The sequence below is a fragment of the Pteronotus mesoamericanus genome, unplaced genomic scaffold, assembly GCF_021234165.1.
Source record: "Pteronotus mesoamericanus isolate MK-2021 breed Mesoamerican mustached bat unplaced genomic scaffold, CSHL_Meso_final contig_311, whole genome shotgun sequence".
NCBI lineage: Eukaryota > Metazoa > Chordata > Mammalia > Chiroptera > Mormoopidae > Pteronotus > Pteronotus mesoamericanus.
Window position 1 is genome coordinate 1,877,943 of NW_026555132.1, and position 21,108 is coordinate 1,899,050.

General features: G+C 44.3%; 1 protein-coding gene across 1 annotated transcript; it reads left to right on the top strand.

Annotated features, from left to right (window-relative positions):
• The first annotated feature begins 14,507 nt into the window (after window positions 1–14,507).
• Window positions 14,508–19,469, top strand: LOC129072157 (interleukin-36 beta). The gene is made up of 4 exons (XM_054575578.1): window positions 14,508–14,523; window positions 15,566–15,673; window positions 18,365–18,504; window positions 19,257–19,469. The coding sequence occupies exons 1-4, from the start codon at window positions 14,508–14,510 to the stop codon at window positions 19,467–19,469; spliced, it is 477 nt and encodes a 158-aa protein (XP_054431553.1).
• The last annotated feature ends 1,639 nt before the right edge of the window (window positions 19,470–21,108 follow it).

Consider the following 21,108-nt stretch of genomic DNA (forward strand, 5'->3'; position numbering starts at 1 on the left):
GGTTATGAGACAAAGGGAGATAGCTACACAGCTGGTTAGTCTTTTCACAGGAGACAGTGTGAGGCACACAAGCTGTGGTTCGGTTGCTCTGAAAATGTCCAACACTGATCAGCATGAAGACCATGCGGCTCTTTTATTTTCAAGTTAACAGCAATTAGCATTCTTTCATTTTAGCTTGAAGACCTCCTTTTAGCATTTCTTGTAAGATAGAACTAGTGATGAACTCCAGCTTTTGTTTGTTTAGGTAAGTCTTTATCTTTCCTTTATTTCCTAAGGACAACTGTGCTCTATTAAGTATTCTTGGTTGTGAGGGTTTTAAAATTCTTTTTTCTCTACCCTTTAATATAACACCTCACTCTCTGCTTCCAATCAAGATGGTGATGTAGGCAGATGTGACTTGCCTCTTTGCACAATCACATCAAAATTACAAATAAAATATAGAACAACCATCACTCAGGAATGTCATAAAATTGAGTTGAATGGAATTCTGAAAATTACGGAGTTGAGGATACCACATCCATCCAGACTGGCAGAGAGGCATGGATGTGGAATGGGCCAGTGCCACATCCATGTGGATAAAAATTCAAGAGGGATATCTTGGGAATGAGGAGTCCCAGACCCACACAAGGACCCCTAGTCCAAAATTTCAGTGCCAGGAAGATAAGTCCCCATAACTTGTGGCTGGAAAACCAGTGGGGATTGAGTCAGTGTAGGAGGTGGCTGGAGCTCTAAGCAGTTCCTCTTGGGGAACCCACACATGCTCAGACTTGTCCCCTCTGAGCTCCAGCACTTGCGTGGCAGTTTGAAGGGCCCCAGTGGTATACAGGGAGAGACTGAAGTGTCTGGTATTAGGATGAGCAGATGCCATTGTCCCTTTGTTGAACCCCCCTCCAGAGCCAGTAGGCTGGTGCCATATCTGAGACTCCATCAACCTGGTTAACCCTGTGTGACCCATGTTGAACATCAGAGAGGCTCTACCCCACCCAACTTACAGGATCACTCAAGCTTCTTTTCCATAAGAATGGCTTGTCTCGACTCCTAAATCCTATCAAACAAAAAACAGCTGACTTTAGTGAGCCCTAGCAGCAGCCAGATTAGAGTCACAGTTTAGCTTTGCCTTGGAATCTCCAAGCCCAGCAAAAGAAGCAGCCATCTCAGGTTGCTGTATAGCGCAAGCAGGGTGGCCCCAGGCAAAACACAGGTGGGGGCTGACCTTGCCCAGCACCACCTGGGAAACCCCAGGGCCAACACACCAGTGGACAGCTACAGACCATGTTGGAGCACCACCACCCTGCCCCTACATAGCTGATCCTCCACAGAGGGTGGAGGTTTGTGGTCAATGGTCATAGCCAGTCCTTGCAGCTGACTGGCCTGGGCAAATTCTTCTCATTGACATGCCAACAGCAACCGAGGCTCAACTACAAGAGTAGTGTATACTCAGCTAACATGAAGGGCACACCTCGAGTACCCAGCTTTGGTGACGGGGAGGCTGTGCCACTGGCCCCTACAGGACACATAACTACATTAGGCCACACTGACAAGACACCAAGTCACAGAAGCTCTACCGAATATATAGAAACAAACACAGAGAGGCTGCCAAAATAAGAAGACAAAGAAACATGGCCCAAATGAAAGAACAGAACAAAACTCCAGAAAAAGAGCTAAATGAAATGGAGATGAGCAATCTATCAGATGCAGAGTTCAAAACAATGGTTATAAGGATGCTCAAAGAACTTACTGAGGACCTCAGCAGCATAAAAAAGACCCAGTCAGAAATGAAGGACACACTAATTGAAATAAAGAACAATTTGCAGGGAACCAACAGTAGAATGGATGAAGCCAAGAATCAAATCAGTGATTTGGAACATAAAAAAGTAGAAAACAACCATGCAGAAAAACAATAAGGAAAAGAATTTAAAAAATGAGGGCAGTATAAACAGTCCCTGGGACAACTTCAAGCGGTCCAACATTTGCCTCATAGGGGTGCCAGAAGGAGAAGAGGAAGAGCAAGAACTTGGAAATCCATCTGAAAAAATAGTGAAAGAAAACTTCCCCAATTTGGTGAAGGAAACAGACATGCAAGTCCAAGAAGTGCAGCAAACTCCAATTATGCAAAGAGGCCCACTTCGAGGCACATCATTATTAAAAGGCCAATAGTTAAAGATAAAGAGGGACTCTTAAAAGCAAAAGAAAAGAAGTTAGTTACTGGAAGGTTCCCAGATGGGAGGGGTGAGGGGAAAAATAGGTGAAGAGGTGAGGGGATTAAGAAGTACAAATTGGTAGTTACAGAATAGCCAAGAGGATGTAAAGTACAGTATAGGAAATGAGTAGCCAAAGAACTTATACGCATGACCCATGGACATGAACAACGGTAGGGGAATTGTCCAAGGGAGTAGGGGACAGTGAGTTGAGGGGGACTAAGGAGAGAAAGTCAGGACAACTATAATAGCATAATCAATAAAATATGATTTTAAAAAATCTATCACCCCACTCTCACCTGGCCTTCAAATTTCTGCAGACAAATCCACTGATGTTTTTGTGAGGGTTTCCTTGTATGTGAGATTTCTTCTCTTCATTTTTACAATTTTCTATTTGCCTTTGATTTTAGACAGTTTTATTCTAATGTGTCCTGGAAAAGATAATTTGGGGTTGAAATTTAGTTCTCAGCCATTATATTTTAAAATAAGCTTCCTGCTCCTTTCTCCCTTTCTTGAAATTCTAGGACTTCAATAGCATATAGATTGTCTCTTAATAGAATTTCATAATTCACATAGGCTTTCATCACTCTTTTTCATTCTTTTTTTTTGTTGTTCATCTGACTGAATAAGTTCCAATGATCTGTCTTCTTAGTCCATTAAGTTTTTCTGTTTAACTCAGTCTGTTATTGAAGCTCTCTATTGGATTCTTCAGTTTACTCATTGCATTCTTCAACTGAAGGACTTCTGTTGTTTTCTTCTTAATGGTTTCTATTTCTTTGTTCATGTATTGCTTTCCTAATTTGTTTAGTTGTCTGTAACTAAATTTATTTAAGAGGATTATTCTGAATTCTTTTTCAAGCAACTCATTGATCTTCATTTCTTAAGGTCATTTATTGTAATTTTATTCATTTCCTTTGGTAGTTTTAGGTTTTCTTTATTATTCATGATCTTTGTGTCCAGTGGTGTCTGCACTTCTGAAGAAGTAGACGCCTCTTTCAGTCTTTACAGAATTGCTCCAGCAGAAGAAGCCCTTCAACAGTCAGCCTGTACAGATATTATGGGAGGACTGACTGGTGGAATCTGTGGGAGGGCTTGCTGCTAGAGTTGTCAGATGGGCAGGTATGGTCCCTGGGTCACCAGGTAGGCAGGCCTGATGCTTGGGTCCACAGGGGCTGGCTGATGCCTGGGTTCACTGGGATAGGTTTGGTGCCTGAGTATATAGTCGCAGGCCTGGATCCTAGGTCTGCAGGCATCAATCTGGTGCTGAGGACCACTGGGGAGATCTTGGCATCTGGGTCTACAAAGACTGGCCTGGTCCTGGGCCAGGCTGGGAACCTGGGTTTGTGGGAGTTGGCATGGAGTCTAGGGCCAAGGGGGCCATCATGACACTGGAGTGAGCCTGAAGCCCTGGGGCCTTGGAGGCCCACCTGGAACCTGAAGCCCTGAAGGCATGGGAGACCAACCTGAAGTTGGGTTCATGGAGGCTGGCCTAAAGGTTGAGGCTGTGGGGGTTGACCTGGAGCTATGGTAGTTTGGGAGCCTATGTCTGTGGGAGTCTGTCTGGAGCCTGAGGTCATTGAGGCTGTCCTAGTGTTAGGGCAAGGCATGAGCCTGGGTCTACGGGAGACAGTTTAGAGCTTAAATCTATGCAGGCCTGGCACTAGACTGGTTGAGAGCCCAGGTCCATGGGAACCTGTTAGGAGCCTGGGCTCCAGGAGTCAGCCAGGCACTTGGGATAGGGAGGAGTCTGGATTTGCAGGAAACTGAGGCAATGAAAGCTGGTTAGGTACTGGGGTGGGCTAAGAGCCTGGGGTCTTAGGGGTGTGCCTGGGGTTGGTGCAGACCTGGTGCTGGGGTCGGTGGTGAAATTGGGTGCTAACTTTACCCGTTTTTCCTCACAGAGAGGATGTCCTTTTGTATACTGGGCTGCCCTGGTTTGGGAGAGGAAGAAGGGGGTTTTGTGAAACTGTCTTTCCTAAATTCTTCAGTGCATTTTTTTTATTCTGCACTCCACCCAGGTCCTATAATCCCTCCCTAAAATCTTTAGCTCTTGTGAAGATATTTTAATATATGCATAGTTGTTCCAATTAATATTTCTGGGAGGATACAAGTTCTAGAAATTTCTATAACTCTATCCTGCTGATATCACTCTCTAATTCTCTCTTCTGCTGTGAGCTGTCTGTTGCCAAATGCAAATTATTGGCTATTTTATTTCACTTATTATTGTATTATATAGTTCTAGAGTTGATGTTTAACTCTTTAAAATCTGTCACTTTTTATAGTTTGATATTCTAAAAAACATTTTTGTGTTTGTCATTTATTTCTTAAATATGATTAACATAGTTTTAAGTTCTATGCATAATTTTTACAGAATCTGAAGTCTGTGTATGTTTCTTCTATTTGCTTTGTTTGCTTGTGTTGCTCTTTTTGGTTCTTGTTCTTATGATCTTAGTTATTTGTATGCCTAGTAATCTCCACCTATTGTGGCTTGTTGTCTTTGTAAAATTGTTTGAGTGGTTGTGCCTCCCTCTAGAGAGGTTGGGTGTTTTTTTGTTTTTTGTTTTTTTTGCTTTTGATAGCAAATGTTTGGTTTACATTAAACCAAATACATTTTGAGAATTCCTGGCTAAATCAACCTGTAATAATGCAGAGTAAAAATCTTTGTAAGGCCCTGTTATGTCCCCAGCCTTCAAGGAATGAGTGCTTTTTTCGACATCATTCCCTCTTCCCCTTTGCTCAATGCCAAGACAGGCCACTTCATGGGCCCCAGAAATTGGAGAAAGGTGAGGACTGGTCTAGATCTGGTTTACTTGTGCCCTCCCCAGCCCCAGGCAGATATCTTTCTTTTTGTGCTGGTGTGACTAGAGTACTGGTATGAGATGTGCTGTGCCATCACAGAACATATCTTGGTTTTAATGTTCCTTTATTTCAGCCCCTGATTCTATAAGTCTGGGGTGGGATTTATACTTATATCGTTAAAAAGGACATTCCATCTAACAATTTGCCACTATGTGAACACTAGCTAATTGAATGGTGAAAATTATGCTACAGGAGTTGGGAAAGATTTGTAGTGTTGAAGTGACCATGTTGGACCTTGACCTGAGTACTAAAGGATAGATGTGAATGGACTAAGGTGGTGACTTTTAAACATTTTTCATCTCATGACATACATAAACTAAGTATTAAAATTCGGGTGCACATCAAAAATATATTAATTTTTTATGATCTGACAAAAAATAGGTATAATTTTGATTCATTCACACCAGATGGCTGTTGCCATTTTTTTAATTTGACAGTCTAAGGGAAAAGAGGTCAATGCCCTTAACTAAATAGTAGGTATTGCATGTTTTAAAAATTGTAGCACATCAGTTACAAATTGCTGGACTAAGGAATGAAATCCCAAGGCAGATGTAGTTTTGGCTCCCTAAAGAAAGAAGGGAGACTTTCTCTATAGACTGTATCCCTATGGAGTCTTTATCTTGCAGAGAGAGTTTTCCTCATCATATTTGACACAGTGTCCCTTTTCAGGAGATTCTATCCCTTGACTATAAAGAATGTCATCCTCATACTAGGGAGAGATAAGCATTGGCCATGGGCTACTGGGTATCACCCTTATCACCTCCTTCCAACCTCTTCACTCTGGACTAAGTGCTCTGGCCACAAAGTGCTCTGTGTGTTTATAGGATGGAATAAGGAACCTGAAAGACCCCACTATTATTGTGAGTATTGTTGTGAGTGAGTTTGCATTAATACCTATGTGTCCTGGATGTTTGCTTCTTTTTATCCTATGGCAGGACATCGAACCCCTCCCCTCAAGATACGCAAGTGGGTCCAGTCCTGTAGAAGGAACACAGGGGCAATGTCTTTCTGGACTTTCTTCTTAGAACATGAAAGTCAGCTCATGCTAATAGACACCTGGGTCAGCTCCTCTTCATTCTGAACCCTAGTTTTGACTCAGGGATACCTGCTACACATTTACTTGTGGGTGCTGTATAATTTTACACTCCTGAGGAGGTGGCTGTGAGGCTACCTAGGATGAGAATGTAATGGCCATTTTTATATCCCGCTGTGCAGTAAGAATGCTGGGGAGGTCATAGGATGTGAATATGAGCATTTTTTTGTGTGGCCAGGTAGGCAAATGAAGAGCACAAAGGTGAAGACTAGGGTGACCTACTGGTGGTCATAGCAAAAAGGCTGGTAGAGGCAGGGAGGGGTCTGGTGACAGACACAGAAGCTTCACTAGACCAGCTGCTCAAGGAAGCTATCATGTACGGGAGCTCTTTACCCTGCACAGTCCAGAAAGGCACAGTCCTGTCACCTGAAGATCAGAGATGTGAAAGCACTTTGCCAAAGACACAAGTCTGAAAGTAGCAAAACCTAATTTTGAACACACATCATTTGAATATAAATTTCTTGCTTTTGATGCTGAACTGCCATTCTAGTGTGGGTTCTCCCCATGATAGGCCTAGGGTACTCATTTAGGAAATAATCCCAACAAAGCCAATAAAGCAAATTCTAGTGAGCTGGTCAGGGCTGTGAATAGCTGGGGCTGGGAGCCCTCTGAGAAATCCTAGCATGGTCCCTCTAGAGAAGGGGGAGGCTGGGACATTCATGCACCCGTCCTTTCTCTGCTTGGTTCAGCAAGCCACGGAGGTGTGAGGCTGACAGGTGCTGGGTGCTGCCACGGGGCAGTGAACTCAGGTGGGCTGAGGGCATGGGGTGGGGCACTGACAGCACTGCCTCGGCTTCCTGTGTGGAAGGCCCAGTGCACGCCTGCTGGCTCAGAGCATGGGGGCATCTGCGAGCCAGGCTCCCTTCACTGCTAATCCAGAGTAGTGACCTAGGGTCCATGGGGCAGGGTGCCAGGAGCTGGCCTTGCCCAGGTGAGGTGTCCCTGAGTGAAGAAGCAGCTTACATACTGTCTCTGAGAAGCTGGAGGATTGCACCCTGGGGTGTTTTTCCTGGTGTGAGATTGGCCGAGGACATGCTGACTCTGGACCAGGAGTGGCAGAAGCTACCCAGGTCTTAGGAGGCCCATCCCTTCCTCAGTCTACCTTGCACCTACTGAGGGCTTCTACTCTAAGGAATATCGTCGTGTGTCATTTTTCAGCATCGGAATCCAGTCATCGGCCCTGGAGCCATCGCATAATGTTTCTTTCCTCAGGCTCAATGCTGATGATTAATTTCCTGGTTTTCCTCTTAAAGGCTTAGCGGCCCTCTGGTTCCAGGTTGCACAGGTTGCACACAGAAGTCACGAGCCTACTGCAGCTGACATTTCTTCACATAAAGGCTCACTGAAGCCTCTGGCATTGGAAGCCAGCAAGCACCCAGCATGTCGAGCAGTCCCGCCTCCTTGAGGAAGAACCTCCTTCTTTCCTCGTGTGTGTAAAACATTATCCTTTGTAACAAACATTTTAATAATTGCTAGACTTTATTATTAAAAAAAAGTTATAGGAGGATCACAAACCAGGCCTCTGTGTGTTAAAGGAAATCTGGTGACCGTCAGCCAGCAAGCACAGGTTGACACTCAATTTGATGACAGGATATAAAACAGTGGTTTTTAACCAGGGGCAATTCTGCCCATTGGGAATTTATCAGTGTCTGGATATATATATATATATATACATAAAAATAAGAAATCGTATTCTTCATCTGAGGGAGGAGAATGGGGGAAAGGTACAGGGAATAAGAAGCATAAATGGTGGGTACAAAATAGATGGGGGGAGGTTAAGAATGGTAAAGGAAATGGAGAAACAAAAGAACTTATATGTACGACCCACGGTCATGAACTAAGGTGGGGGGAATGCTGGAGAGAATGGGGGTGCAAAGTGGAGGGTGATAAAGGGGAGTGAAAATGGGACAACTGTAATAGCATAATCAATAAAATATACTTAAAAATAAAAAAAGAAAGGAATTTCACAGATTGTGAAGCAGGTTCTAAGTAAGTCTCTCATTTCTAGGAAGAACCTAGTAGGATTACTGGGAAGGTGGTAGCTTCCTAAACTTGGGTTTCTTCAGGCCTCACTACTGGATGGGGTGGAACAAATTGGACCTTGTGACTAGAATTCACACTCCATACTTCCATGCATGATGCTGGTACACAGCTCACTGAAAAGTTACCGTCCCATCCCGGTGTGGGGGTCTGAGCATCTCTCATGGGTTTTCCATGAATCCACAAACCATAATCAGATATGCCTCCCAGCCATAGAGAGCATATTTATGTTGAAGACTCAGCTCTTCTACCTTTTTATGAAAAATGGTTTCTTCCCAATATCAGTGAACTTTGTTTTCTGCAATGTAGTTCCTCAGACATGTAACCCATGTAGTCTTTCTATCACATTTTTACTTGTCCGCAATATGTAAAGAAAGATGGGATACTATTTTTCCAAACTCAATGATGACTCCCAGGGCCTCACAGGCTTTGTCCCAATCTCCACCTCTCCTCCTGAGATCTGCCGTGAGCACCTGAGTGACCTTGTTGGTGACAGAAATTACATTTCTTTCTGGCAACAGCATGGTGCCCCCTGAGCTTTTCATTTCTCATGGTTCCTACAAAAATGTAGAACTGTGTCTCTTCTGTCTTTCCATTTTTGGTAATTTCCCTAGAGTTGTGGACACATAGAGTGGAGGGGGCTCTATTAATAAGTACACTGGAGTGATGGGCATAGACTTGGGTGTTCTTGGATCAACTGGAGTACATGTCCTCTTGGGCGCAATGCTAGAACCCTTGTCAGGCTCTCCTCAGGACTCCCTCCCCACAGCTGGCCTTGGCTGAGGAGTTAAGGTGAGCCCAGGGGTGTCTCCAGTTGGAAGCAAAGCTCCTAGTCTTTCTGACTTGTTTCAGAGGTTCTCTCAGGACACTTCAGTCCTGGTATGGGAAGGGAGATGTCCTCTGGTCCCTTACCACAAATCATGCCTTTCCTACAGATAACACACTTCCTTTTCCTCCTCCCAGTTTTCCTCTTCATGAGAACACTTCATTCATTCATTCTTTTGTGTATTCAGCTAATATTGATGAATTCCAATAAAGGACCACACAACATTCTTGACACTAAGGACATACTTAACAAGACAGTCAAGTGTCTTGGCCTGATGGAGGTGGCACGTAGGTAAGAACACACATGCATTTTAATTTGCATCTCTCTGATGATTAGTTATGTTAAGCATCTTTTCATGTGTCTATTGGCCATCTGTATGTGCTCTTTGGAGAAGTGTCTATTTAGATCCTTTGCCTATTTTTAAAAATGGCTGTTTATTTTCCTGGTATTGAGTTGTATAAATTCTTTATGTATTTTTGAAATTAATCTCTTACCAAATGTATCATTAATGAATATGTTCCCTCATGAAGTAAGTTGCCTTTTGATTTTGTTGATGGGGTTTTTTTTTTTTTTTTTTTTTGCTGTACAAAAGCTTATATCACCTCTTGCCTGTCAGAACAGCTATCATCAATAAATCAGCAAACAACAAGTACTGGCAAGGATGTGGAGAAAAGGGAACCCTCATGCATTGTTGGTGGAAATGCAGACTAGGGCAGCCACTATGGAAAACAGAATGGAGTTTCCTCAAAAAATTGACAATGGAACTACCTTTTGACCCAGTGATTCTACTCTTGGGAATATGTTGGGAAATGCCCTGTCTGGTTTCAGGGACTGTAGCCCTGCCGACAGACAGGAGGGCCCCAAGGCTGGAGCTAATCAAGGAGGCCTTTGGAAAACAGGCCACTGAGGAGATTAAACCTGTCCTGGCAGGGGCACAGCCCCTGCCTCCCTCACATCACCCAGCTTGGCCCTGTGATGGTCAGTTAGTCAGAGATGGGTAAGAGTCCTCACAAGGAGGGATGACCTAAGACAGACACAGCCAGTATGGGCAGCAGACAAGAACTTGGGGGACACGGAGAAAGGGCAAAAAGGCCGCACCCCTTGGCTTGGCTTGGACACGGCTGGGGTCCTCATCTTGTCTTAAAGAAATCTCCTCATCTCTTAGTGGCTCTGCCCTGCTCACCTGGCTCAGGCTTGAAACAATACTAAAGGCAGGTACAGCTCTAAATGGATCGGGCAGTTCCCAGGGGGAAAGCAGGCTTAGAGGTAAGTTTCCTGAAGCATGCTTTGTTCTTCCCTCAAAAGCTATGATAACTGACCCATACTGGGAAGGAGATTTACATTATTCATAGACCCTGACCTGAGGCAGATCTCTTGTGTTCCTTCAATTGTTATCTATGATCTCTATTTGTTTTCTGTAAACACAGCCTTTTGACATTGACTGATGAGCTTTGCTCTGTACCCCTGCACTTACGGTTCTCAGTAAAAGCCTTTGGACAAAGGGGCTTGGGGCCTTCTCTACCAGAGGGAAGAGCTGTGCTCCCTCTCCTGGCAAACAAAGTATTTGCGACAACTCGTGTATAGTCCCCCTATCTGTGACAACCCCAAGACGGGTTCTGTGGGATTCAAAGCCCCGCTTCCTCTTCAGCTGGCTCTGGACAGTAACCCTCAGACCCAGGAGTGCCCCGGGTGGCGCTCCCCATGACAGGGATATACCTGAAGAAACCCAAAACATTAATTCAAAGGAATATATACATTCCTGTCTTTGTTGCAGCATTATTTACAACAGCCAAGATCTGGAAACAGCCCAAGTGACCGTCAGTAGATGAGTGGATAAAAAAGCTGTGGTACATTTACACAATGGAATGCTACACAGCCATAAAAAGAAAAAATCTTACCTTTGGCCATAGCATGGATAGAGCTGGAGGTTATTATGTTAAGTGAAATAAACAAGTCAGAGAAAGATCAATAGCATATTATTTCACTCATATGTGAAATCTAATCAACAAAATAATTTAACAAACAAAATAGAAACAGGCTCATAGATACATAGAATAGATGGACAGCTATCAGAGGGGAGGGAATTTGGGGGGCTGGGTGAGGAAAGTGAAGGGATTAAACAACAACGTGTGTGTGTGGTCTCTCTGGAAAAAGTCCAGCCATTGTTAATATCATGAGAATGGTTTGTGTGACATCGATGTAACCTGTCTGCCAAGGAGAGTGGACTGGAATGTGCATGCTTGAACAATAACAATTTCATTGCTCTAGTTGGTAGGGGTGGTAAACACTAGTGAGGGAGCTTGTGTACTATGTGGCTGTCACATTCAAAATGACTGAGTAAGTGGAGTAATGAATTTGCATTAAATTTTGCATTAAACTTGAACATTCCTCTATGGAAAATATTCATGATTCGGGAGACCATGGCTATGGGCAGCTGGTGATTGACAACTTCATCATGACAATATGCCTGCTCATGCATCACTTCTAATGCAGAGTTTTTTGGCAAAACATCAAATCACCCAGGTGACTCAGCCCCTCTTCAACCCAGATTTGGTGGCCTGTGACTTCTGGCTTTTCCCAGAACTAGAATCACTTTTGAAAGGGAAGAGATTTCAGACCATTGATGAGATTCAGGAAAATATGATGGGGCAGCTGATGATGATTGGGAGAACTGTGTGAGGTCCCAAGTTGCCTACTTTGAAGGGAACTGAGGCATCATTGTCCTATGTACAATGTTTCTGGTGTCTTCTTCAACAAATGTCTCTGTTTTTCATATTACATGGCAGGATACTGTCTCTCTCTCTCTCTCTCTCTCACACACACACACACACACACACACACACACACACACACACACAATATGTCACATAGACACAGACAACAGTATGGTGCTAGCCAGAGGGAAAGGGAGGTGTGGGGAGGTGGAAGTGGGCAAAGAGGGGAAAATGGGGGCAAAAAGAGACTTGACTTTGGGTGATGAGTACACAATGCAGTTTGCAGATTATGTTTTATTGGGTAGTACACTTGAGACCTGCATGGCTTTATTAACCAATGTTACCTCAAGAAATTCAATTAAAAAAAGATAGCATATAAAAAAAGATTGATTGCAAAAAACCCCATCATATATGAATATGTGCATCCATACACATCCACTGTGGAGACATACATTTTATGAAGAAAATAATAGAGAAGAATTATGGATTAGAGCATGAGTAAGGGGCTCTTATAGAGAGGGTGATCAGGGGAGATCTCACTTAGAGAGTGGGTTTTTGCAAATGCATGGAAGTGAATTGAACCTCGAAATGGTCGGGGGAAACCCTTTTTTGCAGAGAAACAGGAAAGGCTCCCAGGAGGCTGAGCTCTCTTGGTGAAAGAATCAGCTGGAGCTAGTGCAACTAGAGGAGGGGAGTTGATGGGGCAAGGACAGAGGAATGTGGAAAGGCAATCAGAGACCTAATCACGTGGGCTCATGTGGGCTCAGCTGGGCTGTGGTGAGAGCTCTTGCTATTATTCTGGGTGTGATGTGAAGCCATTAGAGAGTCCCAACGGGGCCTGATATGACACACTGCATCTTTGACCCCCGCTCATGGCTGAGTGGACATTTCACTGAAGGGGATGAGAACAGGGTCAAGGTGATCAGTTAAGGGTTATTGCAGCACTCTAGGGGAGAGAGCTAACAGTGGATTTCAGAGAATAGAACTGAAGCCAGGGGTTATGAGTTTACATGGAGGCAAATTTTGGCATAGAATGACTAGGATTTTTTAACACTCAGGGCTGACTGACAATATTGGGCTTCAAGGGTAGTGATTCCCTTCCATGCCTTTGCTGAGACTGAGTGTGATCCCCAGCTCAGAGAGAGGAAGCCACAGGCCTCCCAGGTCCCTCCTATCTCATGAGTCCCAGCTGTTGGACACAGTGCAGGTTTCAGTACCTACCATGAGACACAGGCCTGTGTCTCAGCTGCTGGAAACACACTTCACAGTGGTTAAGAAGAGAGAGATCTGGTTTTTAACTTGGCTAAATTTCTTAGTAGAGATGCGATTTTACCTAAGTTCTATCATTTCTCAGGGCCTCTTTTTTTTTTGCATAAGAAATAAAAATTAATGGCCGTTAAGTGTTGCTGTGAGGATTAAAAGATTAGTAAGGTACCTGTCTTACGACTTTACCAGACATAGAATAAGCTTTCAATATTTGTTATGTAAAACTCCTGACAGGGGGATGGTGGATTGTTCCAAATCAGATCAGAACAAGGTGTGGTTCCTGTTGTCAGTGAATCAAGACAGTCACACCTCTGTCCCCAAGGCAGTCCAGAAGAAACTTCTTCGCTGACCTTGGCTGTATTTCTTCACGGTTGTTTCCTGGCATATGAACTGCTTTGGTTACTCCAGGACCCCAGAGCAGCCACGCCTGTGTTGCCTCCCAGTCAATCATTAACACCTCACGGGATCTCTATGCCAGGCCAGATTTTTTAACAAAGTGGGCACACCCAGAACCAGGAAATGACCCTCTTACTCATTAAAAGGCCTGGGAGTCCTAGACAGCCAGTGTAGTCTGACGCGGGCCGGGGACAAGAGCATCTCTTGGAACAAAGGTAACTTCTGCGGCTCAGAAGCCATGTGTTGGACAGCTTCTTTCATTGCTCTGTGTCTTGTGCTGAGGAATCTCTGGGGCTGAGGGGTCCAGGGTCTAAGACATAGGGCATCAGAGGACCTGGGGTTGCTTCCATGAGTATAGCTGGCTGCTTACTCCCTCCTAGGAGCAACTGTAGAATCAGACACCAAGGATCCTGAGTCAGGGAGGGTGGTGAACAACTGATTCTCACTGTGGGGAGTCTTTGGTGTTTTGGGGGAGCTGTCCTGGTGTCCCAACCCAAAGCCCAGAGATAGATGCTGTCTGACAGTCAAAACATCTAATGGAGGCAGTGGATATCCATGGCAGGATCCTTAGAGATGCCTGTTTGATGGGAAATGGGGGGAGATGGGGGTCAGATAGACAGACTTGCTGCCAGTTATTTTGGATATTCAAGCTTGAAATCAGGATAATTGGTGACTTACTGGCTATAGAGGCCTAAATAGAGATGAAAACACACTCTTCCTTCCTCCTCTAAACCCAGAAACTCATTGGCCTAGAAGGTGCCTGGGGGGTGCTCTGGAATCTCCTAGCAATTCCAGATGTGATGGGTGGAGGGCACCCCAAGGCCATCATAGCCTGGAGAGCCAGGACCATATAGTCACAACAGAGAAGGGAGCTTCCATTTGGGCTTTTCTGGCCTTGGAATATGTTCTTCCTATCCTTAGTCTCAAATATGTGCATAGGACAAATTCTCAGGGCATCTTCCTCCAAATAATTTTTACACAGATTTCCAGGTGGATGGGAGAGCAGTGAATAACATGTTTTTCTTCCCTCCTTTCTTCACAAGACCAGCTGCTGACAACCTCTTTGTGAACATCTATTCTACCTTGTCCTCTTTACAGAAAGTCCTGAAGCCAACATGCAGACTCCACAAAGTAAGTGGAAAATTACAAACCAGCTTGGCAATCCGCATCCAGCCTTGCAAAGGACAACAGGGCACATGGGCCCCTTTCATTTGCTCAGTTACAGGTGTATTTGCTAAAATACTCAGGTCATGAAACCTGCACTTTAGTTCTTGTCCTATTACATATTATATATTATATATATTTAGAATTATTTACTTATTTTGATAAAGAGGGCAAAGGAAAAAACAAACTACGTACTGATGATCAATTTAATTTTTTTTTTCATACCTAGAGACTATCAATGAGAAAAGGACAAGTCACTGATACCCCTAGAAAAATCTCTGGGCATCGTGCATGCATATACATCCTTTCAAACACTTTGATCCACAAACTAGCCCCTGCCTTGGTTCCCCTCCCTTTCTCCTTATAGCTGTTTTCTCAGAACAGTAAGCCTACCCTAGAAATTCCAAAGCCAGTACAGTTGCCTCCCTAATCTGAGGGAGATATGTTTCAAGATCCCCAGCAAATGCCTGAAACTGCAGAAAGTACTGAACCCTGGACATACCATGTTTTTACCTATACATAGACACCTTTTCACTTAGGAAACACTTTACAGCTGCTCTTTGGCATATCCAAAGTGCCAGCATCACCACTTTTGTGCTGTGGGGCCATTATTAAGTAAAATAAGGGTGACTGGAACACAAGCACTGCGACATCACAATAGCAGATTTGATAACCCAGAGGGCTACTGAGTGACGGGTGGGTGGGGAAAGTATACAGCGTGGACATGCTGGACAAAGGGATGATTCCCATCACAGGTGGGGTGGAAAGAATGGTGCAGATTTCATCACACTACTCAGAATGGCATGTAATTTAAAACTTATGAACTGTTTATTTTTGTAATTTTCCAGTTAATATTTTCGGACCACAGCTGACTGTGGGTAACTGAAATTGTGGGAAATGAGACAATGGATAAGAGGGACCATTGTACTAGAGGGTGCAGAAGAGCTCCTGAAGTTTATAACTTCATGTGTATTTTCTGTTATGTGCACTTTTTTCTGTCACCCGGCAGGGCAGGGCTCTCCAGGATACCATGGTATTCGTGATTCTTTCCAGATGGTGTGGGTCCTGAAGGGAAACTCTTTAATTGCAGTTCCTTCTAGCAGCAATGTCAAACCTGGTGAGTGACAATGAGGCCACTGTTACCTTTAAAAAAAATCCTCACCAAAGGATGTGTTTTATTGATTTTAGAGAGGCGGGGAGGAAGGGAGGGAGAGAGAATCAACTGGGTATCGAACCTGCACACTTTTGATGCACAGGATGAGGCTCCAACTGACTGAGCCACACAGCGAGGGCCACTGTTGCCTCTTAAAGGGACACCAGCTCCAGTGGGGATGGGGCTGAGTTTGTATAAGCCCGGTTGTGGCCTCTCCTACTTTTCGGCACCAGTTCAGTGTCCACAAGAAGGGCAAGAAAGGGCAAGGTGGTTCCCTCCCACAAAGGAAATTCTGTGCCTAGAAATAAGGTGTGAGAGATGGGCAGCTCCCCTTACTAAAGAAAATGTCTTCCAGTGAGAGGGGATTGTCCAGTCAGCCAGCAGCTGATGTTCTCCTTGGAACTTCTTTAAATTTCAACCTTTGCTACCATGTCCCCAGATTGAACTCCTTCACCTGCCACCACCAGACCTGCACATTTTTCTAACTTGCTGTCCTCTCTTCTAGAAAATCAGAGAATATTTCTTTCTCCCATCAAAAGTCAATTCATTTCATGTCAATTATGCCTCAATAAACCTGGGGGTGAAAGTACAACTCAACCCTTTCCCTTTCCCTAGGAGTTCAGTGTCTGATATCCCATCTCCCTGTTCCCTGCATATCCCAGCTTTTTCTGTCTATTGGGTCCTTTCTGACACTGGAAAACACGCTCTGATATAGTATTTCCAAGCTTAATACCAAATAACTTCTCTTGATGCCCACATTTCTTCCTACTGTCATTCTGTTTTCCTGTACACAATGTGCCATTCTATATACCAACTATAGCAAAATCCCATGGAAGAGTTGACTACACAACCTATCTCCACGTCACCTCCTGCTCATGCTTGCCTCAACCACTTTCACTTCTAAATTGATCTTTGACCAATCCCCTTGAATTCCTCTTTCCAAGGCCACCCAATACAATTTTCTGTGCTCACATTTGGTTCTTCAGCCACAGTCAGCATAATTGCTAACTCTTCCTTTCTTGAACACTCTCCATCTTCTCATTCTGTAAGAACATTCTCTTGTGATCCACATCCTCCTTTCTGACTCCACTTTTCCTGTAAAATTCCCAGTGCTGGAAATCCTTAAAGCTCAGTATGCAATCACTCTTGTCACCAGAGAAGGGACTGCAAGCTGGTCTCTTGGATTGGTAAGCCACCTCTATCACTCTGGCATTTATGCTTTCAACCCAAATAACCATTTCATGCCTGTTCAGTGTCTTTTCAGACACCTCTAACTTTGTCTATCCCAAGTGAAAGTATGGATCTGATTTCTCAGAATGCTGGCAAAGTCACTCTTCCCCATCCTTGTTACCACCATGATCTTATTTGCTTGAACCAAGAGCAGGGGAATACTTGAGTCCTCCCTTTCTTCAGTCTCTATCCAATCCATCAGCAAGGAGTGATGAGTCTATGTGCATAATAGGCCTTATTTATAAGATGATTATCATCTCTTGCCTGGACCCCAGCCATGGCTTCCTCACTGCCCTCCTTCCCACCTCATTTATGCAGCTCTCATCCATCCCCCACAAAGTATCACAAGTGATCCTCTTGCTATGTTCATTGAAGAGTATCATTCCCGTGTGTTTGTGATTTGGGGATGGGAGATGTGGTGTAGGTAGTAGGTGGGGAGATCTCAGGCACACCAGTATTCTTTGAAGCCTTGAACTTAAGTTCTTTTCCATCTGTGGCCTTGACCATTTCTTTCTCTGTAACACTCTCCCCCTCAACCCGCTCCACCACCCTCTATTCCCATTTCCTCATTTACTAGCTTCCTCTTAGCTTTAAGATCCCAGGTTGACTTCACCTCTGCAGAAAGGTCTTTACTGATTTTTCTCTCTAAAGTTGGTCTCTCTCCTACTGTCCCAGGCTTCGGTCACTTCCCCTGAAGCAGGTATTGCAATTTATTTTGGTTCTAGCCATTTCTCTGCTTACAGCTTTTCATCTCATTTTCTGTGGGGGCAATGACAAAGCCTGTCTTGTCCTGAGCAGGCCTTTGAGAAAGTGTTGAGAGGATGAATTCCCTGGCCCCTACCTGGAAGGAGTTCCCCACCTGGGCTCCTGGGCTCAATTAGCCAGGAATAAATTCAGCTGATAGTGACAAACAACCATGTGACTGCAGCTTACATAAGATAAAGTTGATTTCTTTCTTATGTGAAAGGAGCCTAAGCAGGCAAGCTGAGGCCAATGTGGTGAGCCCACAGTGCCGTATCAACCTCAAGGCCACCTCAACTCTCACCTAAAGTGTAGGAAGACACAGGGTATAAAGAAGGAATTCCTCCCAGCTGGGTTGGCTCCCCTGGAAGAGCATTCTGGAAATCCCACACAACACTACCACTTATAGCTCATGGGTTACAACTTAAGCATTTGATCAAAGTTAGCTCCAAGTGTGGTGGGGAATTTTATTTTTATTTTTGGGAAGCCAGGCGCCCTGATGACAGCTGGGTTCTAAGAGTAAGGAAGAAAAAGGGAAATGAGTTTCTAATTATGACAGAGGGCTTCTACCACATGGCTAATTGGAGGAGCATTCTGGGGCAGATCTGGCCCAAGGAGTAACCCAGTGTTAGGTAGGCCTGGTCTTTCTGCTGCCTGGGGCCTGACGTCTGTTTCCATTTCCAGTCAGTATTTCCTCACTACCATGCACAGACACAAACATCCATGTTGAAGGAAAAGGCAGTCTGATATACCTGGGAATCAAGGACGTAGATCTTTGTCTGCTCTGTGCAGAAATTGAGGGCCAGCCTACTTTGCAGCTTAAGGTGAGTGGTTGTACAGCTAATGAGAGAAGTATTATGAGACAAACTTTTTATTTCATTTACTACTTATTACATTTATATCAACTATGTTGCTGAATAAAAATAACATTTTTTTTTCAATCCTAGATTATTCAGTGTAAGGAAGCCTGACTTGGCTGATCCCCAAGTCAATTCATGCTACCTCTGGAATGGGTGCAACCCTTATTTTACTCTCAGAGTATCCTCTGAAGACCAGAGAGGACACCCACAAGATGGGTGCTTCAGAAAGCCCAGGACTGGCAGCTTCTCTACTCCCCATTCTCTTTAACTGCCTCCCAGAAATCCTCTGAGATGTTGGGGTGCTCCCACATAAGCAAAGGGCACTGCCCACAGAGAAAACAGGGGAGATTGTTAGTCTGGATCTTGTGGATTTCACATCTGTGGTCCTTGCACTGAAAGCAGCATTTGGGGTCATGTGGGCTGCTGCAATGTGCAAACCCACTGGGAACTGGGAATCTTATGAGCCTGGCCCAAACCCTCAGATGAGTGCCTAACAGGAGCACCTATGAGACAATTAACCCCTCTCTGTTCTCAGGGAACATGGTGTTGTCTTGAAGAATGAGAAGCACCTGGTGTTGGAAACCAGCGTGCTGCCTATCCTGACCCCTGGCATCCTCTTGTCCCTCCTTTGGGGAAAGCAGTCACTCCCAAGGCTGAGTGAGTTTAGCTCCCTCCTCCCAGTAATCCTCTCTAATAGGCTTCTTTCCTGCTCCTAGGAGAAAAGGATAATGGACCTGTACCTGGAGAATGAAGCGCAGGTGCCCTTTCTCTTTCTGCGCAGCATAGAGGGTTCCACCTCCACCTTCCAGTCGGTTGCCTACCCCGGCTGGTTCATAGCCACTTCCTCAGAGGCTGGACAGCCTGTCATCCTCACCAAGGAGAGGGGCAAAACTTACAACACCAACTTCTTTTTCAGTCCTGAGGAGTAAATCATGCCTGGGTTCGGGGTGGCCGACTCTACGACAGAGGATCAAGCAATCAGGGAACTTTCTAGGTCATCCTAAGAGACCACTGAGCACTGATGCCTAACTCACTCTCAGCACCCAAAACACCTCCTCTAGACATGCACTGGCATACCATGCCCGACACTTGAATGTCATCCCAGTATGGAACCTGAGAGTCACTTTTTATTCTTCCCTAATCTTGTCCCACCATCCATTTAGCATCCAAGTCCGTTAAGTCAGCATCTCAAATGCTCCTCCTGACAACCCATGGCCTAGAGATGAGATTTCATGCAACTTTTTCAATAAAAATGTTATTTATTAATTTTATGCATGGTCATTATAAATATTGTAATATGTACTCCCAACAATAAATCTAAAGGATAAGATAAATGCAAAGTAAAGTTTTACATGTCGATAATCATGATGAATTTTTAATATCATTAGCTAATAATTTGACACATAGTATATACTTTAGTTAAGATTAATTATTTAACAATATGAATGCAAATCAATCCATGTTTCAAAGAATCACTTACATCAGTTTGAATTTTTTTTCAGACAACTTGGAACTCATTGTATTGTCCTCATTGTTTTTACTTTCTAAAGTGGCTGGAAGTAGGAGGGCCCCTATAAGATTTTCTTGTTATTCATTTTTTTTTTGGAATTTTAGTAGAACCTTCAATCATTATAGGGATGCTTTTAAGCCCATTGTCCATTTCGTTACTTCAGTTGAAGCCTGTAATAAAATCTACAGATGCACTTCACCAATCACATATGAACATGAACGTGAGCAGATGGGCTTTTTCCTCAGGAGACCTTGCCCTTCTTCGCACGTGAAAAGTGGGATTATCAGATTTTGCAATGGGTACCTATGCTAACTAAGTTTGAATTTCTCAGCCAGGCATAATCTGTTTCAAGACCTGTCCTTCTGGCACTACCATCTGTTGCGTCACTGCCCATGACTCTTTGGGATAATCCCTGGAACCTCACCTTACACCTGTTAGCCTGCGTTTTCCTCAGTCATTGCTGTGCTTTGAGAAGTTGTAACCTGATAGCATGTTGTCTAGGCTGCACCAGCCATATCTCTCTCCCCCTGCTCTGGGGTGCCTAGAACACCTGGGGAAGGATACTTGCAGAGACCTGCTTGGTACTCATGCGTACACAAACCTGGAAGTAAGAAAGAGCTGCTCCGGAGAAAACCTTCACCAATGGGGGATGGGAGTGCATGGGGAAATTCTACTTCTTTGATCACTCAGGTGGATAATTCTGAGATGCATTCTATCTACATTATCCTCAGAGGGTCCCAGCAGGACTGCATCATAGTCTTCCATGGCCATGTTAAGCCCAAAAACACATCCTTGCATTGGCTTCCCTGCTTCAATTCTCCCAGCCCCCATTCCTGTTCCCTGGGGTTACTTCTCATCATCCTGCATGCAAGCCCTTGTCTCAGGCTGTGCTTTCTGGTGTAAATCTAGGCTGAGACAGATTTAATCAAAGTGAGCTTCTTTTCTCTACTAGCTACTTGCAGCACATTGGCTTTCTTCCCTCCACACCTCCTCTCATGAAAACATCTCAAACACTATCATTCCTGTGTATCTTACCTGCCCATGTTTCTAACATCCTA

Bases quoted from the DNA above. Each gene is read 5' to 3' on its own strand.
- LOC129072157 (XM_054575578.1), top strand. The intron at 15,674-18,364 runs GTGAGTGACAAT...TTCCATTTCCAG, and splicing joins TAGCAGCAATGTCAAACCTG to TCAGTATTTCCTCACTACCA. The intron at 18,505-19,256 runs GTGAGTGGTTGT...TCCTGCTCCTAG, and splicing joins AGCCTACTTTGCAGCTTAAG to GAGAAAAGGATAATGGACCT.